At 36.4% G+C, this 11,557-nt stretch overlaps 2 protein-coding genes across 2 annotated transcripts; one reads left to right on the top strand and one right to left on the bottom strand.

The window, feature by feature from the left end:
* Positions 1 to 3,426: 3,426 nt before the first annotated feature.
* LOC105132309 (uncharacterized) lies at positions 3,427 to 4,002 on the bottom strand. The gene has a single exon (XM_011035718.1). The coding sequence runs from the start codon at positions 4,000 to 4,002 to the stop codon at positions 3,427 to 3,429; it is 576 nt and encodes a 191-aa protein (XP_011034020.1).
* Positions 4,003 to 5,173: 1,171 nt separating this feature from the next.
* On the top strand, positions 5,174 to 8,697 carry LOC105132290 (putative glycerol-3-phosphate transporter 1). Its single transcript, XM_011035691.1, has 3 exons — positions 5,174 to 5,368; positions 6,460 to 7,535; positions 7,843 to 8,697. The coding sequence occupies exons 2-3, from the start codon at positions 6,536 to 6,538 to the stop codon at positions 8,403 to 8,405; spliced, it is 1,563 nt and encodes a 520-aa protein (XP_011033993.1). The 5' UTR covers positions 5,174 to 5,368; positions 6,460 to 6,535; the 3' UTR covers positions 8,406 to 8,697.
* The last annotated feature ends 2,860 nt before the right edge of the window (positions 8,698 to 11,557 follow it).

The raw sequence follows: 11,557 nt of genomic DNA, 5'->3' as shown, positions 1-11,557 counted from the left end.
TGTTGATCTCACAAAATTGAAGAAACAACTGTAGTATTTTTGCTTAATTCATAAAGAGAGAATTGGCTATAAATAGCCTTACAAACAATAACAGAAACAAATTGAATATCAACAGCTCATGTATCCACTACTCCTATAATGCGGGAAGCAGGTAAGTAGTTGATTGACTAAAACAAACTCAAGCTAAATGATCTTATTAAATAGGAATTATTAACGACCCAGTACAAAGACTGGTGAACCAAATTCTAAAGTTAAAATCTTAATATCTAACATCCTCCCTTAAACTGTATGCCAAGTGCATCAGTTTATACTAGAAACAGAGCAAACTCCCATTAGACCATGTAGTTTCACAAAGACATCATGCTTCAATGGTTTAGTCATTATATCTGCAATCTGATTCTGAGTTTGACAATGAGTTACTTCCACGACACCCATGCTAGTGAGCTCTCGAATGAAATGAAAACGAATATCAATATGTTTACTGCGTCCATGCAGCACCGGATTTTTACAGAGTTTAATAGCAGAACTGTTGTCACAGTGGATTGTTGTAGAACCCTCTTGATTGTGCCCCAACTGCTGTAGAATTCTTCGCAGCCATATTGCCTGGCAAGCACATGATGCTACTGCTATGAACTCAGCTTCTGTGGTGGAAAGTGTCACTATGGGTTGTTTCTTTGAAGACCATGATACAGCTCCTGTACTGAACATAAATACATAGCCTGAAGTGCTTTTCCGATCTTCAACATCACCAGCATAATCACTATCAGAATATACATTAAGACCTTTAAATCCTCCCTTCTTGTAGAATATACATTGTCTGCTTAAACTCATCAAACATACTTGCATCATTCCTAGTAAATATTAAATCATCAACATAAAGACATACAACCAAAATATTACCTCCATCTCCAGTTTTGATAAACAATGTATGTTCATAAGGACATTTCTTGAAGTTTTGAGTTGCAAAATATAATTCGATTCGACTGTACCAAGCGCGAGGGGCTTGTTTGAGTCGATACAGTGCTTTATTTAGCTTGTAGACCATTTGCTCTCTTCCCTTCTTCTCATAACTAGGAGGCTGCTTAACATAGACTTCTTCATTGAGCTCTCCATGCAAAAATGCCGATTTCACGTCCAGTTGGTAGATAACCCATTCTTTTTGAGCTGCAAGTGAGATGACCAATCGAATGGTATCCAAACGAGCAACCGGTGCAAAGACTTCAGCATAGTCTATTCCATGTTGTTGCGTGTACCCCTTAGCCACAAGACGTGCCTTGTGTTTATCCACTTCACCGTTTTCTTTGAATTTTGTTTTGAAAATCCATTTAACTCCCACCTTTTTCCCTTCTTCAGGCAATCTAGTGAGCTCCCAAGTGTTGTTTCTCTCAATTGCATTTATTTCTACCACTCCATAACTTTCTGCCACTTCTCACTTTTCACTGCTTCAGCATAGTTTAATGGATCACTGTCTGCATACAAAGCTAGCAATGCATAGTCATCTTCTTCAGATAAACCCTCACTACTTATATAATCTTGCATCCAACCCGGTGGTCTCCTTATTCTTCCCTTTTCTGAGTTCATTGAATTTTCTATTATGGTAGTAGACTCTGTTGCAGCAGACTCATTCCCTTCTATAATCACATCTAGAATTGTTGCTGCTTCATCTGCATGTGGCATGATTGTTATTTCAACGTTTGCATATGATCCGATGGTATAACTCTCTTCTGCATGTAGCCTGCTTTCTTTTGGATTCATGTCAGCTGGCTCTTCTGTATTCGTGGCAGCTGTATTGCTGTCACTCCACTCTAGATTAACCAAAATGGCTTCTTCATAACTGTTGTCCCAGTCCCAGCTGCCTTCTTCTTTAAACCTCACATCCCCGCTGATTATAATTGTTTTAGATAGTGGATCAAACAATCGGTAAGCCTTTGATTCCCCACTGACTCCAAGAAAGACACACTTTAAGCTTTTATCATCTAACTTTGTTCTTTTATTATCAGGAATATGAACATATGCAGTGCAACCAAAAAATTTGAAGTAGGAGACTGAAGGTTTGATTTGACTCCAAGCTTCTTCTAGGGTAATGTTTCTCACAGCCAATGTTGGACTTCGATTCAACACATGAACTGACCAGTTAACAGCCTCTGGCCAAAAATTCTTAGGAAATTTCTTCTCAGTTAGCATGCTCCTAACCATATTCATAATGGTTCTATTTTTCCTCTCCGCCACACCGTTTTGTTGTGGTGTGTATGCTGCTGTTAGTTGTCTTCGTATACCATGTGCAGCACAAAAACTGGTGAATTCATTGGAAGTAAATTCACCTCCACGATCAGTTCTTAATCCACTCAAGCAAACCCCCGACTCCTTCTCAACAAGATTTTTAAAGCTTTTAAAAACATTAAAAGCTTCTGATTTCTCTGCCAGGAAATATACCCAAACTTTTTGACTAAAATCATCAATGAAACTGATAAAGTACCTCTTGTTGCTGTTAGAAATAGGCTTGATTGGTCCACATATGTCTGCATGCACTAGTTGAAGAACTCTGGTTGCTCTTCATGTACTGTTTTTTGGAAAAGGATCTCTAGGCTGCTTTCCAATCATGCATTCTTCACACAGCTTCGTAGGAGGCTTGATCTGAGGTAGTCCATGCACCATATTTTTATGTTAAAGAGTTTTCAATCCATCATAGCTTAAATGACCATATTTGCGATGCCAAACTCTAGCTGAGTCTTCTGTCATGGTGCTGTAACAAGTCTGCTCTCTTGCTTGACAATGTGCAAGTAGAATGAACATTCTATTTGATGATATTGTGGTCTCAATAATTAGTCCTCGATCAGGATGATAGACCTTGCATTTCCCATGCTGAATAAGAATTGTAAGTCCCTTTTCCTGAAGCTGACCAATGCTCAACAAGTTACTCTTTAAATCAGGTACATAAAAAACACCAGTAATCACCTGAGTATTCTCTTTTACCCTGATCCTTACATTTCCTTTTCCCATAACTGTCATGCTTGAGTTGTTTCCAAGTTTCACTGTCTCTTTGAAATTCTCATCAAGATCAGAAAAAAGCTCCTTCTTCCCATACATATGGTTGCTGCACCCTGAATCCAAAAACCAAACTTCGGCTGAATTGATTTTCTTCTCTTCAATATAAGCCATCAACAGCATCTCTTCATTTATGTCAACAAAGTTTGCTCTGAATCCTCTCTTTGGGCATTCATACTGGAAATGCCCCAGTTCATGGCAGCTATAGCACTCCACGGTGGACTTATCAAAACTTGGCCTGATACGCCCTCTGCCTCGCCCTTTAAAAACATTGCGACCTCGTCCTCTTCCTCCTGAATGATCTTCATACGACACCTTCAAGGCATGTTCTTCTGCAGCCGTATGATAATTCATACGTTGCTCATGCACCAGGAGGCTACTTTATAATTCATCTATGGACATGGTTTCCACATCATTTGACTCCTCAATAGCACAGACAACATAGTCGAATTTCGATGTCATGGATCTCAAAATCTTTTCAATGACAGCAACATCATCCATCTTCTCACCATGAATTCGTTTCTTGTTGGTTATTGTCAATGTTCGAGCAAAATACTCATTTACAGATTCACCAGCCTTCATCTGTAACATTTCCCATTCCTTTCGAAGCGCTTGTAACTGTGCACGCTTAACTCTAGCCTTGCCTTGATACTTTTGCTTTAATGAGTCCCATATATCCTTAGCTGTGTCTTTCTTGAGAATAGTTTCCAGGAGAGATCGATCTATAGCTTGGAACAAATAGTTCTTAGCTTTCAGATCCTTCAGTCGCTGATCATCAATGGTCTTCATCTGAGCGTCTGTTAGGGATGCTCCTTCTGTTTTTACAGGCACTTCTTGTTCCATTAAAGTCCAGTATTCTTTCAATCGTAAAAAAATTTCCATCAGCATGGACCAATGATCATAATATTCATCAAACTTTGGAATTGATGGTTGGACAAAATTTGTTTCCATCGACATCTCTTCTCTTGTCACTCGTGCAAAGAGCTGCTGCTTCACACAATTCAATCAAATAACCTGTGAAGCTCTGATACCAAATGTTGATCTCACAAAATTGAAGAAACAACTATAGTATTTTTGCTTAATTCATAAAGAGAGAATTGGCTATAAATAGCCTTATAAACAATAATAGAAACAAACTGAATATCAGCAGCTCACGTATCCACTACTCCTATAACGTGGGAAGCAGGTAAGCAGTTGATTGACTAAAACAAACTCAAGCTAAATGATCCTATTAAATAGGAATTATTAACGACCCAGTACAAAGACTGGTGAACCAAATTCTAAAGTTAAAATCTTAATATCTAACAGAGGGCACACACTACTAGACTTTTTCTATCATATTTTTATGTTACGGTAAGAATTTTAAAAAAAAATTTAAATTTTTTTCAGATTTATCTTTGAGATCACATCAAAATAATTTAAAAAATTAAAAGGGTTAATTTTAAGAAAAAAAATCAAAAAATTTTAAAACAACAACCCTGCCGCAGAAATTATTAATACGCAATCCATTGGACTCGTGATGGTCTCAGGGAAACACATTTCTCTTTGAATGGCAATATTTTTGGTGGTTGCCATTGCGTACAAGTCATCAGTTCTCTCAAGTCTGAAGCATCTTAGCTAGCTGTGTCTGTGTGGATTTAGGACCGAACAAGTGTTTGGGCTTCGACAGCAGCGATGTCGTTATAGGACACTCGAGAGTCGAGAGAGTGGGCCATCACAAAGAGCTCAAAGTCGAAGTAAAATCATGAGTTTAAGGCATTCTTTGTTTTTGGATCTTGGACTTGTTCTTTTGAATGGCTCTGAGAAACTCGAGAAGCGAGAGCTTTTGAAAAAGCTGAAACTCAACCGAATATAAAAATATCAGAAAGAGTGGTTTTTTTTAAAAAACAATAGGTAGTGTAAGGCGGCGTTTCCAAAAAGAACTGCCCACGTGGAAAAGCTGAAAAATAACAAAAAAAAACCATTTTTCTCAATCATGATGCAGGTCGGTCAAGGGCATTTTCGTCAAGTTGCGTAATATAAAATAAAAGCAAAACAACTTGTGGCGAAATTAAGCAAAGGACAGGATGGACATTTGAAAACACGATTAAAATATTAATTAACGCCAGCATTAAGAGGACACCCGTCGTAGGCAGCAACAACAAGCGCGCGGCGTTTTTTCCCTTGAGAAATAGAAACAAAGAAAAGAAAATGGAAGCAGAGAGAGAGAGAGAGAGAGAGAGTTTGATATATAGTTTCACTTTTTAGAGAGAGATTGATAGTTTTCTGGAGAGAGAAGGAGAGAGCAAACAATCTCCTGTGAGCTCTGTTACCCTAAAACAGGGTATGCTGTTACTCTTCAGTTTCCGTATTTAATGATTTCTGTTCATTGTTTAGATTAATGTTCGTTTCCATATTCTTGATTTTGAAATTTTGGCTTTTGATTTCCGTGGTGGTTTGTTTGTGGTCTGGACAGAGTCTTCAGAAGTTGATTTTGAGAAATGGGTTTTTGTTGAAATGTAAATTTTATTGCCCAAGAAATCTTGGGTTTATCTCTGATTGTTGAGAAGTTCCTTCTTTTTTGTTTCGAGTTCTTTCTCCCGTGTTTCTCTCTTTTTTTTTCAATCGACTGTTGACTTTTTATCTTGATTTATTTTGATAAAAATCTATTGGATTGATAGACTATAAAGTCTAGCGCATGCAAAACTGAAGTTTGAAATTTTTTTTTGAGAGGAAGCCTTTTCTAGTTTGAAGATTTCTTGATGTTGTCTCCTTCAAGACGGGCTCTATTTGACCAGAATTTAAAAATGGTTTTTGGACACGCTTGGAAACTTGAGATATAATTAGCTCTTAGAGCGTTTGAGGGGTTTTTAATCCTTTTTTTTTTCAATTTGTAATTAACAGAATTTGAGAGTTTTTAGTTTTATATAATTGAACTCCTCTGCTAAATCGATGCAAAGTTGAGGATTTTCTTAAAAATTAATCAGTCTTGTACGACTGCGAAAAGTTGCTAGTTTGTGTCAATTGAGTTCCTTAGTTTGATTTGCTGTGCGTGATGTTGAGCTGGTAGTAAACTGAAGAAATCCTTTCATAGAGCTAGATAGAGTATACAAGTATAATTTTGTATAATGCTGAGGGCTGGAAGGCGTGTTAGAAATTAATTTAGAGAGAATCTAGAGTCGTTTATTAGGTGCTCATGTTTATGTGTTTTAATGAATCTCTAAAGAGTCACTTGGAACTTCTGTAAAAGAAGAGTTCCAGTCTTTAAAGTGAAGATCGGTGGAAACTTGTAGACATGGATACAGATTCATTCGAAAACTTTCTCCTTGCTATCAAAAGTTTTCTCAACTCCTGCTGCTTTTAGTCTGTTACTAAGTTATCATTGTAAACTCATGTGAAACCTTTTTTTTTTTTTTTTTTTTATCTGTTTTGCAGCGTGCTGCTTTTGTTCTAAAAGAGGAAGTTGAATCCATATTCCCCCTTCATTCCTTGAAGAGGTAAGAACCTATACATGAGTCCGTCTCTGGATCCAGTCGAAAGAAACCAAAATAAGCCCCCTATTGGTATTCGATTCTTAGAATGGGTAAAGAAGAGAAGGCTTTCCTACGGAACCCACCAAGCCATTGTCTTGATCGTTACATTTTTGGCATACGCGAGCTACCATGCTGCTCGAAAAACCACGAGCATTGTCAAGAGCACCCTTGACCCATCTGAGGTGGGGTTAAAGTTTGTCCCTTGGAGGATTACTTACTCAAATGAACCAGTTGAAAGAAAAAGATTTTCGTGGAAACTTGGAGAAGGTTGGGCTCCATTTGATGCCTCAGACGGAACAGCCTTGCTTGGTGAACTAGACTTGGCTTTCCTTGCTATATATGCCATAGGAATGTTCTTTTCAGGGCACCTAGGTGATAGGATGAATTTAAGGATCTTTTTGACTATAGGAATGGTTGGAACTGGTATATTTACGTCATTATTTGGCGTTGGATTTTGGGCAAATGTGCACAACTTTTACTACTACTTGATAGTGCAAATGCTTGCTGGCCTGTTCCAATCAACTGGATGGCCTTCGGTGGTTGCGGTGGTTGGTAATTGGTTTGGGAAGAGGAAGAGAGGGCTAATTATGGGTATATGGAATGCCCACACTTCTGTTGGGAATATTTCAGGCTCTTTGATTGCCGCTGCGATGTTGAGCTATGGGTGGGGCTGGTCTTTTGTTGTGCCTGGTCTCGTTATTGCTTTTGCTGGCCTGCTTGTGTTTTTGTTACTGCCTGTTAGTCCCGAAGCTGTTGGAGCTAATAAAGATGAAGATGAATTGGATTCTCCAGATAAAGCTGGGGAGGGAGTTACAGAGCCTCTTTTGGCGTCGGACCCTGATGTTAAACAGGAAGCTGTGGGGTTCATTGAAGCGTGGAAAATACCTGGAGTTGCTCCATTTGCTCTTTGCCTATTTTTCTCCAAACTGGTGGCCTATACTTTTCTCTACTGGCTTCCTTTCTACATTAGCCAGACAGGTAATTTGGGCTTCTTAGCTTTTTCATTTTTGGGATTGACCTGAATTTGCGTAGCATTCTTTAATGTGCTTATAAAGTGAAGGGAGAAAATGAGATTCTTTGGTTTCATGAGTCTTCTATGATTGGTTGAAACTCTTTAACATCAATAGAAATGTGAGGACTCACTTACTGTATACTCGTTTATAAATTTAGATATAAAACATAGGTGTTTGTCATTTTGTAACTGGTGAAATGTGTTCTTTTGCTACTTTTTTTTTTCATAATAATATCCATGATGTGGACTTATTTATTCTCATCAACCTTTCAGCCATTGACGGAAAGTACTTATCCGATGGAACTTGTGGAAACTTGTCAACGTTTTTTGATGTTGGAGGGGTGGTTGGGGGAATTTTAGCTGGTCACATTTCTGATCGCCTAGATGCCAGAGCAATTACAGCAGCAAGCTTCATGTACTGTGCCATCCCTGCTCTCTTTTTCTACAGGAGCTATGGACACCTTTCCTTGGGTTTAAACATTGCTCTTATGTTCATTACTGGCATGTTTGTGAACGGCCCTTATGCTCTTATAACAACGGCTGTCTCGGCTGACTTGGGAACTCACAGTTCCTTGAAGGGGAACTCAAGGGCATTGGCCACTGTTACGGCAATCATAGATGGAACAGGCTCGGTCGGAGCTGCAATTGGACCTTTGTTAACAGGTTACATTTCTTCTAAGAGCTGGAGTGCAGTTTTTACAATGTTAATGGCTGCAGCTTTAGTTGCAGGTTTGCTATTGACGAGACTTATTGTGGCTGAAGTGGCTGCAAAGATTGCTGAATCAAGGTCTCAAGGATCTACATCAATAGCACCAGCTGCTGCACTTGATGTGTGATTTATAGAGGGAGGAAAACTGGGGCTATACTTATATTTGCTTGTGTGATTATCAGAGTGTTTTATGAGCTCTGCTGATTAAAATGACGAGGAAAAATCCTCTTGATATGTACGAGGATGGGAGAGGATGTTTTTAAACCTTCTCCATGATATACGGCTGGGAAAAGTGGAAGTAGGAGAGGGGCTGTCCTACTGTTTGTGTATATATGTACATTCTTTTGCATATTATGTATCAATTTAAGCAATGCAGCATTGCCCAGAAGGAAACTTTTTAAGATTATTGAATACTTTCTGGAATGCGGGGGTTCAGATGATCCTTTAATGCGCATTACTCCAGCTCTTTTTTAATAAACAAAAGATTTGCCTCAATATCCTCATAAAAAAATAGAGAGGAAGAAAAGCAAATCTTTCCTGAAATAAGTTTTGTAATCTGTGGTACCATACACAAGGATACAGTTTTGACAAGGAGGGGAGATGTCCTCTTTTTTTCCCCCCCTCGTTTTCTTTTTAGATTTAGTGCAGGATTGATATATTCATTGACAGAGAGAGAATCTCCGGTGGCTTTATCCTTAGATTATGATCGGAATGGAGGGAGCATCCATGCTCACCGCTCCACCTAGCTAGCACCCCCGTGGGCAAATAATGATGAAATTGAAGAGAGATTCTGCTGGCTCTATTTCTCCTGTGGGCGGGCGACAGGAGAATAGGAGACGGGCAATTGGGCTGTAACTAGCCTAACCCGTGAGAAAATAAAATAAAAGGTCACGATCGGCAAAGACAGGTATCGGGCACCTGTTAGTGCCATTCCTGTAAGAAATAAAAAGTTTTTAGTTAGTGTTCGGTAACGTGACCCAAACGTTATTCGACAAGATTTAATTTCTTTTTAATATGTTTGGATTATTCTTTTTGTGTCTTGAAAAGACTATTTTACTTGCGGGGTCCACGAAGAGAAAACAAAGGAAAGCAAAGCAAAGTGCAATCGTGAATACAGGAAAGGGTTTGATTGCTGGTGTGTTCTTTTCCGTGCGCACAGTGCTCCTTTACTAAAATATTTGATTGAAAATAATAATAATAATAAAATCATCTCGGGAAATACCCACAAACTATTTTTTTTTTTTTTCAGTATGTATACCATTATATTAAAAAAATATAATAATATTTAAAAGATTATTCTGTCAATGGAGAGTATTTTTTTTAGGATTTAAATTTTGTGGTCAATAATAATAAAATATTATTAGCAATACAAAAGATGCGTCCTTGAAATAGTTTAGAGAAAACTTGACCTTAGCACACACCATCAGCTCATCATCTCCCGATTGTTGGTTTATTTGTTTGCCTCTTCTTAAAGCTGTTCTTACACGCCTTCTTGCACACCGGAGATCAATTCTTCATTGCATCTATATTTTTATTATGTTATTAATACAATAAAATATATCGGATCTTTTTTATTGTATTTATGATTTTCTCATTTTATTTTACTTAATACTAAATTATTTACTTGCATTATGTCGTAAAATCAAATTTTTTAAAACATTAAAATGATATTAAGATATTATCAACGTGTTTTTTCAAAAGAAAAAGAAAATAAATTGTGCAGAATTAATATGAACTATTTATCTTTATAAGTTCAAAAACAATCTAGAAAAAAATAAAGAGTTTGATTAAAAAAAATTTAAGATATTTTTTAAAAAAATAAATATTGAAATAACAACATACTAGATCAACTTAGTTTAACATGTAAAATCTATGACCCAAGTCATAAAACCATAATAAACTCGTAAAAAAATAAAAAAATATATTAAAACTCAATTTTCAATATTGAGAAATAAAATAAAAAAATAGGACAAAAAAATACTTGAGTTAACTTGGATTAACTTACCAAACGTGAATAATGAAATTGAGATTATCTAATAAAAAAATTAAAACAAATTATGAAGCTTAATTCTCAATCAATTTAATGTTAAATAATGAAATTGAAAAAATAATAATTAAAAATGACAAAAAAAAAGGATCTCAACCGGGTTAACTCGTCAAACCTTTAATTTGAGTTATGAAATTGTGATAACCTTATAAAAAAAAATTAAAACAAATTATGAAAATTAATTTTCAATTAACTCAAATATTAAAAGATGAAAATAAAAAATAAAATCAATTCAAAAAAAGAACAAACAAACTCAATAACTTGCAAAACTTGTAATCTGAATTATGAAACTATGATAGCCTCGTAAAGAACAAATTAAAATAAATTAAAAAATTTAATTTTAAATTAAATGAAATATTGAAGGATAAAAATAATTTTTTTAATTACATAAAAGGATACAAAACTTTGAGTTGGTCGAGTTAACTTGTAAAATTTATGATTAGATTATGAAATCAGAATATTTTTAAAGATAACAAATCAATATAAATTATAAAGTTTAATATAATGTTAAAAAATAAAAAATAAAAAAATAAAACTAGAGTTAAAATATAACAAAAGAAAAGGAAAAGAAAAGAAAAGGTTCCAATGAAAAATGCTTTCTTAAATTCTAATTAAAACTCGTTATGGACTAATTAAGTAAAATAATACTATCTTATTGTTTACCCCACATCTGACTCCATGGCCAGAGACAATTATATGAACACCATATTTTGTGCCAAAATGAGAACTGAGAGGTTTCCCATGAACTACAAAGAGAGGTACTCTCTTATAAAATCCAGCCGAGATGTGACCATTGATGAGTTAGAGTACTTCCAGTTCAAACAACGAACTAGAGTTCTGAATATTTACCCAGAAAGCCTCTGACTTCCGCTTCAGTCCAGCGGACGACATGGAGTTGGTAGAAATTCTAGGTTCAACCCATGGTTATGGACTGAAACCAACGGGGATAACATGAAAAGGAGACTTGAACAGTTGAACCAGACAGAAATGGTGGTGATTTGTACGTTTAACAGCTAGGCTTCAAAAACACGCTACAAGAGCCAGGACAGTCATGGTTTCAGAAAACCTCCACTAGAGATGCCAAATCAACTCATCTTGGATAGGACAATTCGTAGACTCCGATTTGATCATGTCCTCATAAGCTAGCGCTTTGAACACACCAACCTATTTATCAATTTTCCCATGAAAATATCTTCTCTTCAAGCATCTACTGCAGCAGTGCATTGAAATCC

The sequence above is a fragment of the Populus euphratica genome, unplaced genomic scaffold, assembly GCF_000495115.2.
Source record: "Populus euphratica unplaced genomic scaffold, PopEup_1.0 scaffold39.1, whole genome shotgun sequence".
NCBI classification, from domain to species: domain Eukaryota; kingdom Viridiplantae; phylum Streptophyta; class Magnoliopsida; order Malpighiales; family Salicaceae; genus Populus; species Populus euphratica.
This window is presented reverse-complemented; position numbering and strand designations above follow the sequence as displayed.

Excerpts from the sequence above, each read along its gene's own strand:
- LOC105132309 (XM_011035718.1), bottom strand. The coding sequence starts at position 4,002 with ATGTCGATGGAAACAAATTTTGTCCAACCATCAATTCCAAAGTTTGAT.
- LOC105132290 (XM_011035691.1), top strand. The coding sequence starts at position 6,536 with ATGAGTCCGTCTCTGGATCCAGTCGAAAGAAACCAAAATAAGCCCCCT. Across the intron at positions 7,536-7,842 it reads TTTCTACATTAGCCAGACAG|CCATTGACGGAAAGTACTTA; the intron begins GTAATTTGGGCT and ends TCAACCTTTCAG.